Source organism: Diceros bicornis, chromosome 4, assembly GCF_020826845.1.
Source record: "Diceros bicornis minor isolate mBicDic1 chromosome 4, mDicBic1.mat.cur, whole genome shotgun sequence".
Lineage (NCBI taxonomy): Eukaryota > Metazoa > Chordata > Mammalia > Perissodactyla > Rhinocerotidae > Diceros > Diceros bicornis.
In genome coordinates this window covers 81,796,730-81,822,126 of record NC_080743.1, presented here as the reverse complement: position 1 = coordinate 81,822,126, position 25,397 = coordinate 81,796,730, and the positions used below count along the sequence as shown (strand labels likewise).

General features: G+C 37.3%; 1 protein-coding gene and 1 pseudogene across 5 annotated transcripts in view; both read left to right on the top strand.

The window, feature by feature from the left end:
• The window catches only part of HMCN1 (hemicentin 1), a 450,903-nt gene that overhangs the window by 193,179 nt on the left and 232,327 nt on the right, over nucleotides 1-25,397 (top strand). For all 5 annotated transcript variants that reach the window (XM_058539863.1, XM_058539864.1, XM_058539862.1 and 2 more), the window contains exons 12-14: nucleotides 19,780-19,921; nucleotides 21,026-21,153; nucleotides 23,508-23,621. In XM_058539863.1, the coding sequence (XP_058395846.1) occupies nucleotides 19,780-19,921; nucleotides 21,026-21,153; nucleotides 23,508-23,621 (384 nt within the window). The remainder of the gene's footprint in view (nucleotides 1-19,779; nucleotides 19,922-21,025; nucleotides 21,154-23,507; nucleotides 23,622-25,397) is intronic.
• LOC131405024 (1-acyl-sn-glycerol-3-phosphate acyltransferase beta-like) lies at nucleotides 18,248-19,068 on the top strand (annotated as a pseudogene).

The following is a 25,397-nucleotide window of genomic DNA, read 5'->3' as shown; positions in this document are numbered from 1 at the left end:
AGGTTCAGTTGCTGCCTCAGCAGAATATTAATTTCAAGTCCTTGATGTGGGAGACTGATTACATCAGAATTAGGCCTGGCTGTTTGGTTATGGCATCAGAAACAACTTTATAACGTGCCTGAAGTAACACTCTCAGATAATTTTTTAAGAAGATTATCTAAGAGAATGACCATTGAGTTTCAAGGCTAGCTCTTAGAATGTTATTAATGGCAGAAAAGAGGAACTACCGTGAGAATTAATAAAATGGTTGACATCTGATTCTAGTTTTCTCACTGGTAGTTGAGATATGTTCTGCAATCTGAATGTGTGTCTTTTGTTAGTTGATCTGGTGAAACCTCTAGGGAAATGTTACTTTTGTAAATGATTCACTACATTTCCTCATGGTAAACTGCCTGGATGCTTTGAGTCAATCTAGGTAGTGATTTGACTTACTAGAATTTTGGAACTATTTTTACCAAACTGATTGTTTCAGATAGAATAAATGCTAATGGTCTTTGGAAATTTGGTCTTGGTTCTTTTCCTGAAGTCCCCTAGAATGAGGTTGTAAAATAAAAGCAGAGCCTTCCTTATTTCCCCAGGTTAATGGTTTAGTCCATTAGTATTCTGTTTAGTGAATTAGAACAGTGATTCTCAAACTTACATGGATAAAGAATTATCCAAGGAACTCATTTTTTAAAAAGCAGATTTCTAACCCTACATCCAGAGAGTCTGGTTCCACAGGGCTGGTGTAGGGCCTGCAAGTCTGCATTTATAGCAGACCTCTCAGGCAGTTTCATGGACAATATTTTCTGAAAACAGCATTTGAATCTATTCTACAGAATGAATCCTGTGATCTAGAAATGTATATCTTTAAAGGAAGCCCTTAACTCTTCTTTCTGAAAAATACAGTCATTATTATCCAGTGATTTAAATAAGTGCTGAGGTAAGATGTTATATAATATACAAAACGTAAATACAAAAAACATGTGACATTACATGATTATTGACCAGGCTGTATAGTCTCTAGTGGTCTAAATCAGTTTAGAGGCATTATTTTATGGCTTGTCTAGTTGGTCTTGAGTTTGAGGGACCAATTTTGATGAAAAACGATGTTTTAAAAATCTAGCAAAAATATGTTCTAGAATTTATGACACTTTTTAATAAAAAATAAGAGACTCTAGCTAGTTATAGCCATCTGAATGTACTGTTTTATGGTGAATGCACTATTGAAAGCTATGGTTATTTGATGAAATAAACTGCTATATCTAGAGTTGTAATTCATGAGAATATAAGATGCTTGTCAACTGTTAAGATTGGATCTTAAATTATAAATTAATTTCATTTTTATGCATGTAAATGTTTTAAAAAGTAGGAATAAAAAATAGTGCCAGAAAACTTAAAAGATAAAATAGTACTTGAACTGAATACACACTTCAGGAATAAGTGTCTTGCTTACAGAACAATCAGTAGCTTGATTCATAGCCTCACTTATGTTGCTATGCCTCCACAAGTCTGTTTGGAAACTGTTTCTATCTGGAATACTTTTAAGAGATAAACATTCAGATTTTACAAATTTTTGGTAGTAGTTTTACAAAATATAATTAGCAAGAATTTTCTGGTTTAAAATAGCATATGTCTAGCTACTGCAACCTCTCCTCATCTAATAGTAAAATATCTATAAAGACCTCAAAAAGACAAAACTGAAGAATACTAAAAAACCAGTGGCAATTAACAGTAGCAAAATTTAAGGAAGAATTATATATTTAATATATATAAATATTTTTAATCATATAAATATATATAATGTAAATAAGTATATATTATCTTTATTTATATTTTAAGGTCAATGGAATGAAAATCTCAATCAGTGGTCCATCTTTTTTTTGTCTTTCTTTCTGTTTTTTTGGTGGGGAAGATTGGCCCTGAGCTAACATCTGTGCCAATCTTCCTCTATTTTGTATGTGGGATGCCACCACACCATGGCTTGATGAGTGGTATGTAGGTCCACGCCTGGGATCTGAACCTGCGAACCCTGGGGTGTTGAAGCAGATCATGTGAACTTAACCACTATATCACCAGGCCGGCCCTGGTCCATCTTTTTTACATTCACGTGAAAGCAGGGAAGATAATATCTCTGTCCCTTTACTTCACAGTTTGCTCCAAAAAGAAAATGTTACTCTCTAGGAAGCCAGAATGCTGGCTCCTTATACCCATTAATAGCTATAACTATCCAGTTAGGAAAACAGTAGGACAAGAAGTGGACAGGCAGTCTGGTCCCAGGTAGAAAATGGTAACTTGGGATATATGTTTCTCACCAAATGAAAATATTTGGAAGCACGAGAAACATTGATAGGGGGGTCAATTAGGGATTTTAGAGACAGATGGTAGCAGAGGGAGCATCCCATCTCAGCCAGAAGAGAATCATAGATGAGAATCAGGCAAGGAGCTGTGCACATCAGACTCTCATGCAGCCGCAGAGCTGCTAAGGGGGTTCAACTAGAATAGCAGCAAACAGAGAATAAAGCTAGGTCCTTCCAAACGCTTTGTTGACAGACACTGTGTCTAGATAGATGTCATAGCATTTGAGGATGAATAAACAGAAAATTATCAAAACAAATAAAGCAAAACAGGAAAAAAATAAAGCATGAGGTCTAAGAAAAAATACTGAGGAACAAGACAAGGTAGACAAGACTTAGAAGAAATGGATGCTTTGAAAGTAGTTTATTCTAGAGACTGGAAAAAAAAATGTTTAGTGTCACCAGTGTTTTTCAAAAAGACCTATCCTCCTTTAAGTGGGAGTTTATAAAGGAGGAAGTGGCTAAGATGTGTGATGGAAGAAATAAAGAATTTTATGTTAAAAATGTGATATTATAATGCAAATCTGAATTAGAGGCACTAAAGAGCAAAATTTATGTTGCATGAAAATAAAATTAGGGATCTGGTGTATCAACTTGCAAAAGTTCTTTGAAAATGTTGAGGAAAAGAATTAAGAATTGAATAATATGATTTTTTTAAGTGAAAATAAAATAGAGAATGGAACTTGAAACTAAGATTTATAGGTATATAGTATATATAGGTATATAGCAAAGACAACTAAAACTAAAGAAGTAGTCAAAGATATAATTGAAGAAAATCGTCCTAGGGAGGAAAAAAAATTATGCTGGGTGAGCAAATCAAGCAAGGTCAGTGAAGGGAGAACTTCATCTAGACACACTCTGGCTAAAATTTCAACTTATATTATGAGGGAAAAAAATTCCACAAGCATACAGACTAAACCAATATGTTGTAAACTGAGGAATAAAATCAGACCTGGTGTCAGACTTCTCAGGTACCCTAAAGTCTAGAAAATAATTGCAATGGATATTTGTCGTACTTTGTCTCTCAGGATCTGAACTCATTCCCTAATTTTGGAAGAATTCTTTATTATCTTGATGGGAAGCAGAAAACAAATGAGATCAGGTAATTCCCTTTCCCCATCCCCTTGCAGGTCACATGACCTAGAGTCAGCTGCTCAGATGCTCCCAGTGGGACTTTAACTCTTGTTAAGACCGTGGGTGCTTAAAAGACTTCCATTTTGGCAGCCTTGTGGAATTTTGAGTCCAGCAGCAGCAGAAACAAATGTCCCAGTGACCCTTTTCCATCATTCTAATTTCCCTCAGTGATTATTAGGCTCATTATCAATTTATCAGAAGAGCCTTGAGAAGAAGTGCTGATCTCAGAAACTGGCAGTTTGAATCAATCACACTAATGGGCGTGAGAGAATGTGAATGGGTTGATATGCTTATTTCATTAAGAGAATTCCTCACTATGGAGATAATGGTCTAATTAGACACAGGAAATTCCTCAGAAAAGGGATTCCCTCAAGCAGGGTTTACCACAAGATGCAGAAGTCCATGCAAACAAATAAACACACAAACAAAGAGAAGCCACCCACAGTTATGCTAGGGAGGAAAAAAAAATCAACTAGATTGATATATACAAAAATGTGACTATGGAATTCACTACTGATTGTTTGAGGGCAATGGAACGATGAGTGACTTTTTTACTTATGCTCTTCTGTACTTGAAAAAAAAGCATTTAATAGGAATGGACTACTTTAAAACTTGTGTAAATGGGATTTAAAAATTTTTGAAAATACATTAATTTTGTCGGGGGATTGAATTATATATGAGTAATATGTTTTCTTTGCTAAGTGTTCGATAGATTTGCTCTATCACCTTCATATTTAAAATAATTAAGATACAATTAAGAAAGTAAATAAGATAGTTTAAAAATGAGGAATAATTAAGAAAATAAATTAGGAATAATTAAGAAAATAAGTTAAGAAATAATGCCTCTCAAAAAGTGTCAAGTTACAACTTTTGACAGTATAAAACTTCATAGTTGAAAGCTCAAGGGTCTGGAATTTTGTAGGACTGTATTACAGAATAAGCTGTTATAAATCTTTTCTGAACCGAAATGAGCTTGAAAAAAAGGAATAAATGCAGAATTTCAATTGATAATTAAATTAGGTTTTGTTATACTGAATAGCCCAGTTAGAGAGCCATGAAAATCCCTTCAATTTTCCCCTTTGCAAGATTTTCACAGGAATAAATTTAGTTTATAGAAGTCTATATCCATGTTTGAATAATGAAAACTGATTTTTATTAGCTCATCTCTTTTCCTAGATGTTTTAATACATTGAAGTCTTGCTAGTTAGTTAAGCTTTTTGTTTTTGGAGGCTGACCTGAGACACGCATATGTCTGTTTTAAATATTAGTGCCATCTTTGTGGATGTCACTTAAATGGGTGAAATCATGTACTGAAAATGAAAACCCCCAAATCATTACTTGCTGTCAAAAGTTAATTTTGTTCACTGCCTTGGTTTTTTGATGTCCCAGTATGAATCAGCACAAATGAATAAGATGCTCTGTTAAAATACTGGCTTTCATTGCCTCTGTATTAGGGATTTAATAAAGAGTGAGTTGGAGGCCTTTAGATTTGAAGGAAAATATTCTATTGAAATTTTGCATCAAGTATTCACTACAATGATATCCAAGAAATATGTAGTTTTCCTATGGAAATATTTGCTTTCCTAATTCTTTCTATGGTGACTATAAATTTTATGAAAAGTTTAATATTCACTTACTTTAACTGATGAATGTATTCTACTAACTCCACAGTTAGGGGCAAGTTTCTGTTATAACACAATCCAATTCCATGCAATAAAATATATAGATGAATATCATACGTTTCATTCTCTTTTGTCTTTCATCCAGGGCGTCTATGTGCTATATAGATGTTAGATCACTTTAATTACAGATGGAAAGAATCCTATTTCTCTAAAGCTTAGAAGAGAGAAATATTATTAAAATGTCTTTAAATAAAAGATATAAGGAAAGGTTAAAGAATTAGACTTATTTACTTTGTAAAAGGAAAAGAAAGGGCTATAATGACCTAATACACACTTCAAGTGGATAAGAAATTGTTATGAATAGGCTGTACACCAGGGACATTGTAATTTCCAGCAAAAATGGACCATGAGAAAATGTGTACGAAGCCAAGCCTGATGGGTTTAAGTGAGCTAGAAAGAAGGATGTCAGATGTTGGAGAGGTTAACTGCTGGAATGTGATAGCCGGGGAAAGATACTCATGCTTTCACAGTGCAGAGACTGCTGGGAAGAGAGAGAACAGAGGAATCAGCAAAGGCTTCAACCCGCTAAATTATTCAAGTGCAGCTACAAACATTTAAAAAATTTTGAAAGTTCATGGCATACGTTATGTCCTCTAACCCTCACAAGTTGTGTTGCTTTTTGTATCTGTATTTTGTTCATAAAGAAGTGGAGTCTCGGAGGGGTTAGTGGCTTGCCCTAGGTTACAAAGCCAGAAAGTGGCAGACTCAGATCTGAACTAGGTCTTTCCATGTTTCTGCATTGTATACAGAAATGGTTATGTATATGCTATTAGCAGCCCTAAGCTGCAGGAAGGTCAAGTGTAAAAACAGAAAATAAATTAAGGGTTCTTGGACATGGATAGAAAAGTGAGAGTGCTGAAATTTTTTTGAAAAATAGAAAAGGTACAAAGTGTCTGCAGGTCCCACTGCATGGGTAAAGAATCTCTGGAAAATCTCAGCATTGTATGTAATGATGACATGGAGAAATCACTGCTTGATTTTAATTCCCTGCCCCTCCCTTACTCCTTCCTTCTCTGGTGCCTTATGGAGTAGACCAGCTGGATCGCAGCAGGTTAGTGAATGCTGTGATTTAAGTTCTGGTAGATTAGCTGCTAAGGAGCTGTCTAGAGGAGAGAGAGAACTGTAAAGATGCTACCAAAACAAGCACACAGAGAAAATGTCAGATGACTAGACTGTAAGCCCTATTAAGTAAGCATCCAATATTCTTCAGTTTTGTGTTTTTAGTGCCTGACGTAATATTTAGCACATAGTATTGTGTGCGTGCATGCACGTCTGTGGAAAGACTGAATGGGAAGTAGAGTGTTTTGGCAAGAGAACTTTCGCCAAGTCTGAAAAATATTTATGTCATAGCATGTGCTAAAAAATTATTTGATTCAGATTCCTCCTGAACATTGATTAATGTTTGTTTGAATTATTATTTTATAAATTAATTATCCAACTAAAAATAAATTGTTTCTAAATATTAGATATTTGTAATACAGGAGAAACAGAATAACTTGCTATTTTTATATATGAGGAAGGAGGTATGATAATTTGACTATTATGAATAAAAATGAAATTAGAGCTAACACTACAAAGTAGGAGTACTTATTACTGCATCTGCAGAAAGGTCTGATATGTTAGCACGTGGCTGATGAGAATGCAAAACTGGTAGATAATCATTATGATGATGGGGTCTTCATTTATGCTATTTCCCACAGCACTATCTAAATCATACTATGTCATAGGTATTCTTTTTTCCATAATAATGAAACAAATACTGAAACGCATGAAGTGCCTTGACTAAAAACACAATTTTACAAAGAGTCAGAGCTGGTGTCTTGTTTGTTCATTTCTTTATATATTCATTCATTCATCCATTCATGTATTCATCAAAAATTTAAGTGTCAGGCATTTTGCTCCTCGCTGTGGATATAAATGAAAAGAAAACAGCATCCTTCCCTCAGTAAGTCCATAATGTAAGAAAGGAAATAACTAAATGAAATGAATATTTACAATACAATGTGAAAAGAACTATACCAGGGTACAAAAGGAGCCTTTAATTCTGTCTCAGTGATGCTTGGAGATTGAGAAGGACTTCACAGACGAGATGGTGCCTGAGGTATCCGCTGGAATATGCCAGGTAGAAGTCAGGAAAGCCTTTCTAGATGGAGAAAACTACATGTGTAAAGCAAGGGAAGAATGAGGACACAGAAATATGGGCTTGCTGAGAGTGGAGGGTCCAGCTGAATAGGGAGACCTGTCCCCATGATGCTGTGATTTTCTTTTCCTGGCTGTCTTCAGTAGCCACTCATATACAAGTAGAGGAATCTTTTAGGTTTGTGGTTTTGTGGTGTTGGTTCAGCAAAAGACAAGGTAAGTGGAAAAAAAAAATGGTTGCAGTTGATGCTTTGTGGGCTTTGGGCTGGGTAAAGAAAGAAGAGAAGGTTAAAGGCATGGTCTGATAGATTGGAATAAAAAAGAAAGTTCCATGGAGTTGTGGCCATGGCAAAGTTGGAGAAGGGAATTGTGGGAGTCAGGGAGTGACAGCTGGAAGGATAGGAGGTTGTGAACCTCAGATTGGACTCCCAAGACAAGTGTTCTTTCAATCACATTGTGGGTTGCTTCCTTGATAAGATAACCAGGGTAGCAAATGAATTTGTCTAGCAACATAAATTAACTGCCAGATTTTGAAGTCTTTCCTTCAAGAAGTGCTATGTAGATCCACTTTCATATGCTTTTGATTCTCTGACTAGTGCATATTTTTAAAAATTATCCTTGTTTTGAATACTGTAACTACTTTTTTTAAAAGACTTAATTTTTTTTGACAGTTTTAGGTTCACAGCCAATTTAAGAGGAAAGTACAGAGATTTCCCATATATCCCCTGCCCCCAGACATGCATAGCCTCCCTCATTATCAACATCCCCCACCAGAGTGGTGCATTTGTTACAATTGATGAACCTGCATTGACACATCATAATCACCCAAAGTCCGTAGTTTACATTAGAGTTCACTCTTGGTGTTGTACATTTTATGGGTTTTGACAAATGTATAATAACATATATCCATCATTATAGTATCATGCAGAGTATTTTCACTGCCCTAAACATCATCTGTGCTCTGCCTTTTCATCTGTCTCTCCCACTCTCACAACCCCTGGAAACTGCTTATATTTTTTTGCTGTCTCTATAGTTTTGCCTTTTTCAGAATGTCCTATAATTGGAATCATACAGTAGATAGCCTTTTCAGATTGGCTTCTTTCACTTAGTAATATGCATTTAAGATTCATCCATGTCTTTTCATAGCTTGATAGCTCATTTGCTTTTAGCATTAAATAATATTCCATTGTCTGGATGTACATAACTGTTTTTTTTTTTTGGTAAGGAAGGTTGTCCCTGAGCTAACATCTGTGCCAACCTTCCTCTGTTTTGTATGTGGGATGCTGCCACAGCATGGCTTGATGAGCAGTGTGTAGGTCCACGCCCAGGATCCAAACTGCGAACCCCGGGCTGCCGAAGCCAAGCATGCAAACTTAACCACTACACCACTGTGCTGTCCCCCATAACCAACTTTTGATAGTCAAAAGATATCCTTACTGTAATGGATTCTGGATCAGGAGATACATGTAATATAGGTAAAGCTTTAATAGTATCCTTCTAATATGCCATGAAGTAATAATCCTAGTTATGATTTGCCACTTTTTTCCAAGTCAAATGAAAATGTAAGTCTAAAGTTTGGCGTTCCTTTCTTAGTTGCAAGTTCTATGATTTTGGAAAATTGTTAAGAAACCCAATAAAGAAAAGACAATGCAATAGTCAATAGACAATGCAATAAACAATGCAGTCATCATTTGGTTGAAGATTTTCTAAGAAAGAAAGAATAAAATGCTTAAAATTCTATCCTTCTTATCAATCGTATTTATTGTCTTAATCTGTTTTGGCTCACAATCCAAAGAAGCTCCTGATTTCATGATTTCTCTTGTTGTTGTTAAGGAAAGAAAAAATATAGCATTAAATGGAAACAATGTTGTTAATATATAAATAATTTTATAGTAGGAATTGCTTAAACTGGATATCAAGGCAGCAAGCATTTTTTACATATGCATATGCTTATATCTTATATTGGGAAAATAAAAATTGTAAATTTTTAAGAAAAGAAATCTATGGGCCGGCCCTGTGGCTTAGCGGTTAAGTGCGCGTGCTCTGCTGCTGGTGGCCCGGGTTCGGATCCCAGGCACGCACCGACGCACCGCTTCTCTGGCCATGCTGGGGCCGTGTCCCACATGCAGCAACTAGAAGGATGTGCAGCTATGACATACAACTGTCTACTGGGGCTTTGGGGGAAAAAATAAATAAACAAAAATTAAAAAAAAAAAAAAGAAAAGAAATCTTGATGCGTATTTGCCGTTAAGATTTTGTCATTTAGATAGAATCTTACCTAAATTTATCATTGTATATCTCTGAAATTATTGCCCTTCTCTTATTACCTGAAATTCTTAGCCACATTGATGTTTGGATGTGGATTTTTTGCAAATCCAGCATACAACTGTCAAGATGTAGTCCTTGCCTGTGTGTTTTGTTTCCAATGCACCACCTACTGGTGAGTCAATGAATTAGCAACCTTCTCTCAGATGTCCTAGACCTTCTCTCTAGTCCACCACTGTCCAACGGAACTTTCTATAATGATGGAAAGGTGGTATATCTGTGCTGTCCCATAGCTATATGTGGCAATTGGGCACTTGAAATATGGCTAGTGCACCTAAGGAACTTGTTTTGAAATTTGATTTAGTTTTAGATAATTTAAATTTGAGTTTAAATAAACATGTGGCCATTGGCTACTGTATTGGACAGCACAGCTATAGTCTTTTCTGGAGAAAGAAGAAAGGCAGAAATAGCAAGAGCAGAAGTCTTAGGAAATTTATTTCAACTGCCACATAGATTAACCAGTATCATAATTCATCTGAATTATTGCCATATAGGGATAATTCTACCATTTTGGAAAGGTCGTAGCCAGGTCTGCACATTTCTATCGATGAGATCATTTGGAAATGTTGCATTTGATTCCATATCTTTGGGATTTTAGTGGCCCTTGCCTCTTTCTCCAGACAATTGATCTGTTTTTTTGTTTGTTTTGGTTTGTTTGGTTGATTGGTTGGATATTAGTTTTCATCCTTTGCTCTTTGGAAGGAGTCCCTGACCACTTGTGTGAACCCTCTAGAAGGCGTGGAAAAACTTAAAAATGTCAAAATATATTCCATTGCCATTTCTACTCATTGAAAATTAAGGAAAAGTTCAGTGAGCAAGCACATCTGTCAATTGTAAATCATTCTTAGTGAAATGTTATTACTCTCATTGTGCAAGCTTTATGCTTAAAAGTTAGTTAGGACCAAAACTAGCTGGAGTTACCTCCCTAATCAGAAATGGAAGTAATGCATTTGTGAACAATGTCAATATGTTTTAAATAAACTGATTGAGCTAAATCAGTAGGTACACATCTGTTACGATAAGACATAGCTAGTAATTAGAATTCTCAGCAGGCTCAATGATAGTCATTATGTAACTTTTTGAAGTTAGCTGCTTCTACAGGAAATATAGATATTTAGAAGAGCCAGAGATTCTGTAAAATATGTTTTACGGGCTGTATGATTCAATAGAAATTAGGTTCAGTAATTAAATACTAATTATTTTCCAGTTTCTCATGTAGCATTGCTTGGTGTTAGATCGTCCAACGTTTTAAGGGAATCTGTTACCGGCAATGAAAAATATTTTTGGAAACAGTTGTAAACCAGTTGTATTATGTTTTCAGAAATATAAATCAATTAGGCGGTTGGGCTGAATGTAGGCTTTAACTGTCTCCAAAATGAAGGTATTTACTTAGATTTTAATGTGAGAACTCAAGTAAGAAAAGAAACTTAATACTAAAAACTAGTTAATGGAGTGTCTTTCTTCTCATCAGAGTCTTAATTCCTCATTACATAAAATTATCACTAGGAACATTTAGAAGCTTGGGAATCTTCCATCACAGAGATCAATTGACAGCCTTGAAATGCTTTTTTCCAAAATGTAATTTAATGCCTTTTTAAACAACAACAATTGACAATTGATTGTTCCGCTAGGTTCCCTTTCAGACACAAATCCCTTTGGGGGGAGGTACATAAAAGCTTCTAAAACTTTATAACCCTACTTTTTTTTGAACACTGAAAGTTATTGAGATAAAAATGCTTTCTTGGGGGCGTCCCGGTGGCACAAGCGGGTAAGTGCGCATGGTCCGCTGCGGCGGCCCGGGGTTCACCGGTTAAGATCCTGGGCGTGCACCGATGCACTGCTTGGCAAGCCATGCTGTGGCGGCGTCCCATATAAAGTGGAGGAAGATGGGCACGGATGTTAGCCCAGGGCCAGTCTTCCTCAGCAAAAAAAAAAAAAAAAAAAAAAAGAGGAGGATTGGCAGATGTTAGCACAGGGCTGATCTCACAGAAAAAAAAAAATCCTTTCTTGGTAGATTCTGTGAATCTAATTGCTTCTTGGGGTAATGAAAGAGCACTAGACCAGGAGTCAGGCTACTTCGGGTCTATTTTCAGGAATCATGCCTTACTCCTTTCTTGCTGTGCTTTTTTTCCCCAGACCACACAAACATCGATTTTTAAAATTGAATTTCCAATGCTTTTTTTCCTTTGTGGACAACTATTTGGGACACATTTTCTTTGGGCTGATGCTGGAATCAGTGGATGCTTGGCAGGGCTGATAGGGATCAGTGGAAATGAGCTAATGTGAAATTTAGAGTTCGGTTGGAATTAACGGAGACATAATGATATTTTGGGGCCTAGATGCCTCTCACTTTCCCCGTGCACGGTTAGTTCAGTTCCTCACTGTCTCTCAAATCACTCCCTTCCTACTTATCTCCCCTGGCACCACCCTCATTCCCCTTTCATGTTGCATGCCTCTAAACTATTAAAATCATCTTTTTTATGGACTTCTTTTCTTCTGGTTTTGTTCCCCTACTCTACTCTATAGTACAACCAGGTGAATTTTCCCTATATATTACTTTAAATGCCTCTCAGAACCTTTCTTGTAGTTTCCTAATTGCCCCAGAATAAAATGTACACTCATCAGTCCGCCACGAACTGACTCTATCATAATTCTTTTAACATTTGCTCTTCAACCTTTATCCTCATAAAACAATGTATGGAGAAGAAAAAAGGAATAGTATTTCCTTTCAATGTATGAATACTATTCACCTGAAAAGAATCAGATACTCATATGTCTTTTCCTTCACTCATGTTTCCTTAATATGAGTAACTGAATATTTGAGCTTGATATTAAGGCTTCACCTCTAATTGTGAACTAAAAGTAGAGAAACTATCAGATTAATTATTTTGTGCCATAAAATATTGCTGATGCTGCTAAATTTTATATGTCAGGGTATATCAAGCAGATAATTTTTGGTGTCTGTGTATGAGTTTTGAATTTTCTTAGTATTGAATTTCTCAAAAGAATGGCTAGGAACTACTCTTATCCTATCTCAGTCTCCAGAACTGAGCTTTTGATGACCACTGAATGTTTTCTGTGCCTGGCTCTGCCTCCATTATTCCTTCAGTGGGTTCCTGTTTCCCACTGCTTTGACTCCAGCCGCTGCTTCATTGCTTTCCATCCCTCTGTGATTTGCACCAGCTCCACTTACCATTACTTGAGTCACAGAGGCATCCTGGGTGCCTCCAAATTACGTCATTCTCGTTCTAGTTCAATGCCTTGGCTCACAGAGCTGTTTTGACTTTAATGTTCCTTATCTAAATCCTACCTGTAATGTGAAGCCCCTCTCAGAAACCACCTCATTTCTGAATATTGTTAGTCTCTTTGTTCTGGTGTCCTGAAGAACTTTTTTTTTTGCCACACAATTTTGCACTTATTCACGATCACTTTCACGTATTTAGTTCTTTTTTCCCCAATCATATTATATTTGCTGTGAGATCCTTTCTGACTGTCCCCCACTCCTTTTCTTTAACCATAGTGGCTTGCACAGAGGGAGAAACACAGTTGTGCCTGATAGATAGGTGTCCCTTAACTGCTGAATGGGCCTCGAAGTAATAATAACAGACTATAGGGAAGATTTGGGTCACCAACCTTATCTCTCATGTTTCCTTTTTAACTTCAATGGCTTACTTGAACCACATCAACAGTTTTAGATTTCTTTATGTAAATACTTTCTTTTCCAGTTGTAGCACATGCCAGCATATGACTACTTTCATTTAAAACCATATTTTATAACAAAATCTGGTAATTATCTCATGAAAAATTTATAGAGATGTTATTTTTAAAGTACTGTTTAAATTAGTTTAGCCTAACTTAAAAATTATATCATGTGAGTGAGTTTTGCAAAATTTTATGAAATAGGCTAAAGCAGTTGATCACTTTTGAGGTCATATAGTCGCTGCTAAATTTCCAAATGCTTGTGCTGGTCAGGCTTAGGAATAAAAGTTAGAATAAGTGGGGTGGTATTTATATGGTATGAGTTTAAGGTTTTGTTTAAAACAGATTATCTTCCTGTATATCTGGGAAAAGAAAAAATTTCCTATTGATTCCATTAGCTGCTCCATTGTGAGGAGGATTTTTAAAGCTGGCAATGAACACAGGCACCCTGGTTAAATCTGAGCGTATTCAGTATATAGCTGACATTTCCTCCCCAATCACATGGTCCCACATGGAAATCAAAGGGCCAGACAAAGCCTCCTTTTCTCCTTCTTGTTATGTCTGCGTGAACATGAGAAGTATTAATTTGTTTTTTACAGTGTCAGTAAAGGGTAGATGTCTGTCACCAATTAGTCCATGTCACCAGAGAGAATATTGCAATAAAAAAGGAAATATTTCTTAAGATGATTGTTGAATTAAGTCCCTAATCACCTGAATTACTTCACTAAGTATGAAGTTGATATTATCATAACCATATGCTCATTACATCATCATAATGCTTTTTTAACATGTGCCAGGTGACATAGGTATTAGCATGTTTTTTTCCACCAGTAAAATGTGAAAAAACTGAATATATCCATTTTTTTCAAATTTCTAATAAATTTTGAGTATCTGGAAACATCTCGAATTTCAGAAGAATCAAACAAGATATAATAAGTATTATTTATTAGTAAGATGTGTGATCTAAATAAAATATGCAGGTGTGAGAATTGTGATTAAGTTTCATTTGTAAATGTCTAGATAATACGTATGTACATATATATTTTAAATACTAGAGTACTTATTTTATCATTCTTTGTCATACTTTACTATATAATGGAATATTAATAATAGCAAAAATTACATAGTGCCTATTAAGTGCCAGGAATTGTTCTAAATATTTTATGTATGTTAATTTAGCTAATCCACAATAACCCTGTGAGTTAGATTCTATTATCCCAATTCATGTATGGACCAGACACCATGGATTATTTAACCATTTTGAAGCTTAGTTTCTTTATCTGTAAAATAGCAGTAACCCTTCATAGGGTTATTGTGGAAAATAAATGATGGATCTAGAGTTAGACACCTGGCACGTAACAGGCCCTCGATCACTTTTGCCCACCTTCCTATTTCAGTGAGCCAACTGCTAGAAAGAGAGTTAGTCCCTAATTGTACATAATACGCTTTTGTATACAGTCTTCTGTGAGGTCGTTGAGGTCATAAGGTGTCTGAAATGTAGTGGATACTCAGTAAATATTTGTCGTGTGAAAGAATGAAAACAAAGAAATTTGCCCAACGACTCTAAATATACCAGTGGTGAAAAATATTTTAAATTGTTGCTTAGGTAATTCGGAGCATTACCATTACCCAATTAATTTATTGATGCTAATTACATTACCTTGAAGATAGAGTCCTTAGATCTTTTCTTTGAGAATTTCCTACTTGAGGCATAACAGCAACAAATCAGGCCTAGCTAATCATTAACAGGAAATATGCCTCCTGTGTGTGAAGATGACATTGGAGATTTCCAAGAGTTAGGTGAGATTTTATTTTCTCTAGTCTTTGCAGGCAGAGCAATGGCTGTTTTCATGGCCACTTATAATTCATTTTGCCAATCTTACCATTAATAATGTGTTAAGACACCTAAGTCTTAAAATAGTGTTTATTTTATATTTTTGGGATCATAATCTATGTTTAACTATTTTAAATCATTGGTGAGAAATTGTAAAAACTTACATATTTTGCTTTTGTTATGATTAAAATATAAAGAATGATTTAATGCCTTAATACCTAATAGAGTGCCATGTTCCCATTGCTTTGGTTAATGAAAAGCAAGTTGTTATTTATGATGATGGGGTTGATGGTTGATGGTGGTGATGATAGTGGTGATGATGGTGATGATAACGGTGACAATTATGGTGATGAAAAGAGATTGAAAACCAACTAAGAATGGATTACCTCTTCCCAAAACCTAAAATTGGACTCAGGACTTGGATGGAGTTGAACTACGCTTCTTTAATTCCTTTTTCTTGCTCCATTAATACTACTTTATTACAACGAGGAGCTTTTTTCTAGGAATTAAAAAAAATGAGCAGTTGAAATAATTATAATGAAGTCTATTACATCCTTATTTAAACTAATCAAGTAAAGGCTGAAATCTGAACATCTTTATTCAACTGTTATCTGATAGAAATCCAATTTTGCTTCGCTATGTTTGTTCATATTCTTTCAGGTTTTCTTATCATCAGCAGGAATACTATTCTTTCCAGCGCAATGGTAAATTTCTCACCTTCTTGTGGGATGATGTCATTCCGTTTGTATGTTGCTCACAGACTTATTTCATGACCCTGAGCAACACCCTATATCCAGGCTTTATTTGAGAAATGACCTCTTAGCTCTCTGCATCCTGGTTTGGGTAACTGGCATTTATTTTTGCTTTGATATCTGAACTACAGAGCCTACCAGTGGGATTCTTACTGGGAGAGATGCCAGGCCAATTCTGGCAGATTTTGTTGGAAGGCACCATGTTTAGACAAAAATCCTGAGAGCTGCTGAATCTTTGCAGTAATCACATGTCAAAATGAGCTAGACGTGAGAAATATTTTATTTTAGAAAGGTAGGACTGAATAAATGTGGATATTCACTAAATTCCAGAGAGAAAGAAGTGTTCATTTTTTTTCTCCTCATCCGCTGAAGATTGTCCGGAACACCTCCACAGCGTGTGTAGTCCTCTAGCATTTCAGAATTGATGGACTCCAGATGGAATCACAATTTGAACTTACTGGCCGTGGCCAGTCTGCCCTTGACCTCACACATTTCTCTAGCCCTGTGTTCACCAAGAAAAATCCATGGAATAATAAGACTATCAACCAAGTCCACAGGCCGGAAAAACCCTTCAAACATTCACTTCAAAGACAATCATAATTTGAAAAACACAATGTAAACAGGAAAAAAGGGCTGAGGTGATTGTAAGCTGCTAGCAATTAGGCACTAATTAGGTTTATTCAGTTGTGTAGCTGCCCATTCCAGAAGTTTAACTTGTATCTCTTTCAGACGTATGGGGATTCCTCAGACTAATTTTTTTTTAGTGAAACTAAGCCACAATTTGCAGACTAACTTATAATAAAGATAAATCATAAATATATCCAGATCTAATGGAGAAACTGAATTTCTCAATTTCATTTATAGTAAAAGCCCATTTTCCATTCAATAGAAAGCTGACACCATGCCTGTCTGTCTGGCTCTTCAGTGCATCCCTACAAGTTAGCACAGAGCATGGAGCATAATAATTGTGCAAAAAACACATGTTATTGAATGAATTAATTTATTTTTGTTAATATTCATTACATGTATTTCAAACACTGTGGAAATAAATTTATTTTCATTTATCTTATTGGGTGGGGGATAGTTACACTACGAAAATTATTTAATATTTCTTTGATGGTACCTTCTTGGAAGATTAATTCTTACTCAATAGTAATAGAGATGTAAAATGTGTAATTGATTAAACCAGATGTGTCAGCATCCCAGTTACCCCAGAGAATTTTTGTATCCTTTTTGACATTGAATTCCTGATTTAATATTTCATTTTCAAAAGTCTTTTTTTTTGGCCATGGAAGTGGAATGCAATAGGATCTTTGAATAATTGATATTTTCTATTAAGTTGAGGTCTTGTGAATCCACGGGCATGAGGCAAATGATCAGTGTAGTATAATCTTGAGATGCTGGCAGGCAGAAAAATTCTCAGAGCCAAGTTACAGTTTAGGAATGGCTTGTATTCCACCAACAGTTTTAAGTGTCTGTTATTTACAAGTCACTGCATAACATCCAAAGATGTTAAATACTGTAGAATATAATGGAATATAGAATAATATGAAAGACATGATCTCTACTTCACCACACTTATAATCTAATAAATAAAAAGAGAATGAGCAGTTCAAACAAAGCAGGCAGCAGTTGGCGCAAGTTGTGGCTCCAAACCTGTGTTCACCATAAGGAGGCAAAAGGCCCTATCAAGAGGCTTTCCTGAAAACAGGTTTATATTAAAGTTTCAGATTAGCAGACAGAAGCCAGTGGTCAGCTGGTGGGGACAAAGTAGCAAAAGGGGCCACATAGTAACCAGCTGAGATGCAGAAACATGACATCAGGATCAAATTGGTTTTTTTTGTGTGTGTGTGAAGAAGATCAGCCCTGAGCTAACATCCGTGCTAATCCTCCTGTTTTTGCTGAGGAAGACTGGCTCTGAGCTAACATCTATTGCCAATCATCCTCCTTTTTTTCCTTCCCCAAAGCCCCAGTAGATAGTTGTATGTCATAGTTGCACATCCTTCTAGTTGCTGTATGTGGGACGTGGCCTCAGCATGGCGGGAGAAGTGGTGCGTCAGTGCGCGCCCGGGATCCGAACCCCGGCCACCAGTAGCGGAGCGCGCACACTTAACCGCTAAACCATGGGGCCCGCCCAGGATCAAATTCGTTTTACTCTCAAAGAGAATTTACTTCCCCTGCTTTCATTACTCTTGTTTCTCTCCTGCACTGATCGGGCCAGACCCCTGATGGAGGTCACCCAAAGAGCTCCTTCCCAGCCAGAACCTAGGGAGGAAGCCTGAGGCCAGCGCCATCGGAGATTTCAGGGCGCTGCCACTGGTGCACGGTCCTGGCGCGGCCACAGCCATGGAGCTCTGGCCATGACTGACCGCGGTGCTGCTGCTGCTGTTGCTTGTGCTCCTGAGCCACACAGCCGAGTTCTAAGCCAAGATCATCCTGTACTGCATGCTCTGCTTGGCAGTTTTCACTGTGGCCGCGGTCATCTGCCTGCTGTGCCACCACGGCTGGACAGTGGAGAACAAGAGCATCATCAGTTGATTCATCCAGTCCTTCAAGTACATATGTGGCCTTCGCTTTGAAATAAAGGGCTGCCGGAAGGTGGAGGTGTCATCATTTCAACCACCAGAGCATCCTGGACATGATGGGCCTCATGGAGGGTCTTCCCAAGTGCTGTGTGCAGGTCGCCAAGTGGGAACTGCTCTTCATGGGGCCTGCGGGCCTGCTCATGTGCCTCGGGAGCATCTTCTTCATCAACTGGCAGCACTCCAGGACCACTGTGACCGTGATGGCCAGTGTGGGCCAGCATATGGTCAGGGAAAATCTCCAAGTGTGGATCTACCCGGAGCGCCTGTGGAAAGACAATGAGGACCTGCTACCTTTCAGGAAAGGTGCCTTCTACCTGGTGATCCCAGCCCAGGTGCCCATCATCCCCGGGGTGAACTGCACCTTTTCCTCCTTCCACAACTCCATGGCGAAGCTCTTCACCTCAGGAAAAGTCAAGATGGAAGTGCTGGACGCCATCCCCACCAGTGAGACCCAACGTCCCCAAGCTCATGGACACCTGCCACTGGGCCATGAAGACCACCTTCTTCCACATGTCCAAGACAGCCCAGGAGAACGGGGCCACTGCAGCACCTGGGGGAGGGGTGGGTGGGAGGCAAGGCTAGAAAATGGACAGAGCAGAGGGACCCACTCCCCCGCCCCCACACACCCAACTCTGCCCTGGCTGCCAAATACCACTGTGTCTTGCTCCTGTGGCTCCACTGGCTTTCATTCAGGCCTGGAAGCAGGAAGCCCCTTCCTGTCACTGGCCTTGAATCCAGGCCCATAATGTCCCCTTAAAAGAAAGTCAGCCAGACCTTCCCCGCGCTCTGAGGGCAGGGCCTCGCCCACCCTCAGATGTCTAGGATCTGGCAGTAGAAGCAGGCCTGGGGCTCCAGATGGGCTGACAGGGCTGGACTGAGCCGCAAGGCCGCAGGAGGAATGGCTAGAGGTGAGGTCCTCCAGCCTCCTGCCCTGGGCCTGCCAGCTGCAGAGGCAGGCTCCAGGATCCTGGCCACAGCCTGAATCAGGCTCTCAGGGAGAGGAGGGGCTGTGGGGGCACTGGGACCCCCAGTCTTGTGCAACTCGGGCTACAGGGAGCCTGAAAACAGGGTCTGCTGCTCCTGCCGGCCTTGGGGAGCAAGTCTGCTGAATCGGTACTGCAACTGGTCCCTAGTTTTCATAAATGAAATAAATATGCAAATAAAATATGCAAATAAAATAAAAAGAAATAATAAAAGTGTGGTGGTCAGAAGCCCACAAGTCTGCTAACAGAGGAAGCTTCTAATATCAAGGTAAATTGGCATTTCACTACATATGCTTCTTTTTATTTGCAGAACCGCCTAAAGTCACTGTGATGCCCAAGAACCAGTCTTTCACAGGAGGATCTGAGGTCTCCATCATGTGCTCTGCAACAGGTTATCCCAAACCAAAGATCGCCTGGACCATTAACGATATGTTTATTGTGGGTTCACACAGGTACTGGGTTTGTATCATGTTCTTTGTTTTTACTGAGTGAGAAAAGTTGATGAAATTTCTGGACAAAACTAATCTGACCAAATCCCTAAGGTTAAGGGAGGTTTGACCAAAATCCACAGCTAAAATCTCAATTTTCTGAATAGGCCAGGAAATGTCCATAAAGTAATAAATGATGAATTTATAGGGTTTGAGTTTCTTCCATCTTGAACTCAATAGCTGGGATTAAGTTCTTCCCAATACTTGGTGTTACAAACATAGCACCATCACACTTGGTTTACCTTGAATAATTGAAATGGGGGTAATGACTTTCTGTGGGGTGAGGTAATGGTAGTTTTAACCAATCTATTAATGGTGTGCTCCTGGGATTTAACAGAAAATAGAGAGAGAGGCAAAGGACAGAGCGGTAGCTCTGATGAAAGTGTGTGCAGACATTCTTTGTGATTCCCGTTCACTTTTGCCAGCTACACTGAGAGGTGTTTGATTCTGCTGGATTTTATTCTGCTGGCTTTTAAAAGACATTGAATTTTCTCACACTCAGAGAGTGTGATGAACGTGTGGAACATAAACAATGAAGTTTCCAGCCGTTGGGCTTCCTTTACTCTGCGTTTGGCATGAGGAGGAGGGCTTAGGTACGAGCCAGATTCTATTCCTAGACTCATCACTGCTCACTGTGTGACATGAGGCATTGCCTCTCTCAGCTTTCATTTTGGGGAACTGTTTAGCATAGCAGTTCACACAGGGCAAGACTGCCTGGGTGCAAATTCCACGTCTTCCATTTACTAGCTCTGACTTTGGGTAAGTTATATAACCTCTTTGCTCATCCGTAAAACAGAGATAATAACAGTATCTAACTCACTGGGTTGCTATGAAGATTTAAAACGTTCATAAATGCAAAGTTTCTAGAGCAGTCCCTGGCACATGGCAAGTACTGTATACATGGGGTCTGTTATTATTATTATTACATTTCTTATAAAATGATGTTATTCATTGCTGCAGTCAGCACCAAAAATATAACTCTAAACTATTTGAAGATATTTGAAAGGAAGGTACTATAGTTCCTTGATACTATTATTATTTTCAATTTTATTTTCTTTTTGTCCATAGATATAGGATGACCTCAGAAGGTACCTTATTTATCAAAAATGCAGTTCCCAAAGATGCAGGGATCTATGGTTGCGTGGCAAGTAATTCAGCTGGAACAGATAAACAGACTTCTACCCTCAGATACATTGGCAAGTATCAACAGTTTAAAAGGCAGTTAAATAGGATGGATATCATATGAAGCAATGTAAAAGTACTTTTCTGAAAATTAATATTAGGAATGAGTTATGCTCAGCCTTGTAATTTATTAATTATTTGACACATTGATTAAAGCAAATATTGTAACTAATTTAAGTCAGAAGTTCAGGGAGTAAATAGCTTCATTAGTCAACAGAAATCAAGGAAGTTTCCATATAATGGAAGAGTTCCAGATTGTCCACAGAGTTCTATCCTTCCACGGTTTATCTGTTCTCTGCAATATTTCACTTACAAACTAATAAATTCTATATCGTTTCTAGTTTACCTCAACTTCCGTTTTATATTTCCCACTTATATTCAAAACTGTTTATAACATTTCTGTTATAATTAAATGTTTATAGTATTTCTGTCATTTATCTCATCTAGATATTATTTTTGCTTTTCATCTTGTTTTTTTCCTCCAAACTCAAACATTTATTGAAGATGTATTTTGTGACAATTATTCTATAATATAATATATTCTAATATATATAATGTATAACCTAATATATTCTAATATATAATCTTATATATTCTAATAATAAATAATATAGAATAGAATGGAATGTTTCTTTTAATTTGGTCTTTTTTAGACAAATAAAAGACAAGGGCATTACATGTACAATGTCAGTTTGTAAACTGTGAATAATTAATGGCTAGCAATCCACCCTTTCACTCTTATTTGCCATCATTCATAGTAAGGTAGTGAAACTGGCAGTGGAGAGGAAAGAGTGTAAAAGAGCCACAATAAAGATTGAGAATTGTAGTTGGTGTGTATAGATGCAGGAGGTAACAAAAGTGTCATAAATATTGAATCTGACAGCCTGGAAAGAAGTGGTTTCATTTATAGAAATGAGGAATTCACATGGCGAATAAGTTTAGAAGGGAAGATGGGCTCCAATTTAGAGATAACAATTAAAAATGTTCACAGAACACCCAGGAGGAGAGGAAACAGACGGTTGGGAATGTTGAAAGGAGGTTGAAACAGATTCTGCGTTGAAGAAGTGAATTTTGGTTCATTCACAAAGAGGGCAAAATATTCAACCAGTTTATTTAATTTATTAATAACCCTGAGTATGTTAAATGTTGTGCTAAAGATTGGAGATTGTAAAATAAAAAATGTATGTTATGAAGTCCTTGCTTTTCAAGAGCTTGCATAATGGGAGTGGATACACATGAAGAAATGTAATAAGGCAGACAGATAAGTACCTCAGTGGAAGGCTGGCGGAAGGGAAGATTAATTCTAACTGGGGAATTTGCAAAGATTTCTCAAAGCAGACAGGGTTTAAGCTCAGTCTGGAAGAATGAGTGAGATTTGACGAGTTGTAGCAAAGGGCACTTTAGGCAGAGGAAACAAGTTTAGCCAAAGCAGGAAGATGGGAGAGAGAAGGGCGTTTTGAATGACCAGTGTAGCTCCATACCTTGTGGTAAGTGAGGAAGTGTAATGGAGGGTCAAGTTCAAAAGAAAGCTGTGCACCGGTTTATGATTTTTGAAAGCCAAACTAGGGAACTGTGAAATGGAATCACTGAAGGTTTTCTAGCAGAGGAGTAACATGATCTTTGAGAAGTTAACTCCTGGCTTTGTTTAAAACTACCTCAATTCAAGTTAGGAAGTCCTCAAATGTCCACTTAAGAGAAAAATGTGTGAGTGAAGTAAAGCATTGGGCAAGCAAGTGAAGCAAACAGAGCTAAGGAAAGAAACTTAGAGAATGTCGATATTTAGCATCAAAGGGAAAAATAGAGTCGAAAATGGGAGACTCTACTTTTTATAGATGCAAATTTTAGTCTTAGACTGCAACTCTCTCTCTGTAGTTAGACATGAATAGCCTTAACATCACATAGAAAATGTTATAACAAATTCACCTGCAGTTGTACTATCCTCAAGTCTTAATTTAGCCAAGTCGTTCTTATCATCATAGCTCTTTTAATTATCTTTTTATTATTATTATGCTTCTCTCAGTTCCTTTAGTAGTGTTTCTATAAGATGTGTTCAGCTATCCAAGACTTTTCTTTCCTTATATACCTCTTTTTTCATTCACACCTTTCAATTAATGTCCTAAATTTTTTGGACTCTGTTTTATCAGAATTGTGTTTGCCTAATATTCTTTTGGCCTTAATGAATGATATTTTCATCACACACATCTATGTACACTTACATTATAAGAGTTTCCTTCTGTTTATAAACACTGAAATAGACACAAGGATGTAAATCCTGATAGATTTTTAAGTTGGTTCATTTAGTACTCGTAAACAAGGTGCATGTGGCATCATGCCAGACGTTAACTATTTGTATGTTTGTTGTTTTCAGAAGCCCCAAAGTTGATCGTAGTTCAAAGTGAGCTCTTGGTTGCCTTGGGGGATACAACAGTCTTGGAATGTAAAACCTCTGGTGTTCCTCCACCTCACGTGAAATGGTTCAAAGGTACATTTCTTAAGTATGTTCACGTCTGGTTCACTTAGTTTTGTTTTCTCTTTTTAAAAAAAAAATGATTTGTTAAAAATTTGTTTTGGTGTGTGACTTAGCCGCTCCACAAAATGTGTTTATGATCTCACTAGAGACGATCAGTCAAAATTCTGGACTCTAAATTTCAGGATTTGACATCTGGTGTGGATTATAGGACCGTGAAAATCAAAGCAGGAAAAGTTCGCCTTTGCTAATCCAGCTGAACGTTCTCTTTGTTAGTTTAGGGTTGTTTCCTGTAGAAAATTGTCCAAGAATACTCAGTTAACGTTTGAAATAGCTTCACTGATTTTAGTTCACTTTTCTTAGAGATAATGGCTGTCACTATTAGAAAGCTTTCTGGATTCTCAAGGACACTTTCTAGAAAGTGCTCAAATAAAGGCATACATTGAAGCTTACAATTGAATGACATTTGTGATTGAAACAAATGTATTTCGTCGTTAGCTTCATCATGCATGGCAGATGCTTATATCAAGTATAGAAATTATCTGCCTATGTTTGTAACATAGTAACACCTCTGTGATTCTGGAATAAAATAACAGTAATATGGTGCTTGTTATTAGTGAGAAAACACTTGGGTCCTGGTCCAGGCTCAGATGCTGACAGTAGATATCTGTGTAAAACGTCCTGCTTCTGTTTCTGTCTCAGTTCTTCCAATCTATGAGAAAGAAAAATTCCCGAAAACACCCTACCAGGAGGTTGCTAGGATTATTGAGATGCTGTTTGCAAAATACTTTTTCATCTTCAGATGAAAAATGCTAAACAGTACAAAGTGCTATTGTTATGATTCTGTTTGTTAAATCACAGGCATTCCCATAGCAACGGGTTGATGTCATAATCACAAAATTATGAATTCACCTCGAGTTCAAACTCTTGGGGAACATGAGGTGAAAAAGAAAGGCGTTATGTAGAAAACAAACACTTTTAAATAACATAAATCAAAAACAAGGAGGGAAACTAGGAGATACTGCCATTTTCATGGTTTTCCATGTTAAATGATTTTTAGTCTTCATGTTTTCTCTGATAAGAAAGAATTTCTGGATTTGCTTCTTAATTAAGTTTATTTCAGTCAACATAAACTAATTTTACTTGTTTAAAATAATTAAATCTTCAAATTACAAATGAAATAATCAATTTTAAACTCATATCATAATTAAATAAATCCAGAAAAGATGTGTATAGAGGCAATATTTCTTTTTTAAATGTCAGTTGGAAGTTTATGTTACAAATAAAAATTTTTAAAAATTATGGAACCTGCTGATTTCTTTGCCTGTAGATAGCAGAGTCACACAGAGAGTCTTTTACTCTCCCAAACTGACGCTACTTTTCTGAATAACTTAGTCTTCATGTCAGCCTTGGTTTCACAAATGGCTTAGAAGCTAAGGGAGGAGTTAGGGAACCATGTAGCCACCACATGGAAGATTCTAGAATTAACTACCTATTAGTTCTCTCAACCATAGGTGTTGGAGTTCAGTGGGCCCAGTAAATAATATCCCATTTCTCTGTCTGAGTTATGCACCAACAGAGCTAGAATGTGGGCATTAAACACTGACAGATAATATTGGAGGACATGCTCTGATGTTCATCAACAATGTGCAGAACTTCCCTGAACCCCAGGATCAAGCCAACTTACTCTCCCAGTCACAGGCAGGCGATTTATTGCATAAACAGAGTCTGGATTATCAAGAGCGAAACTAGAGGACAAGCTCTTCTGCATGCAGACTAGTTCCAAAAAGA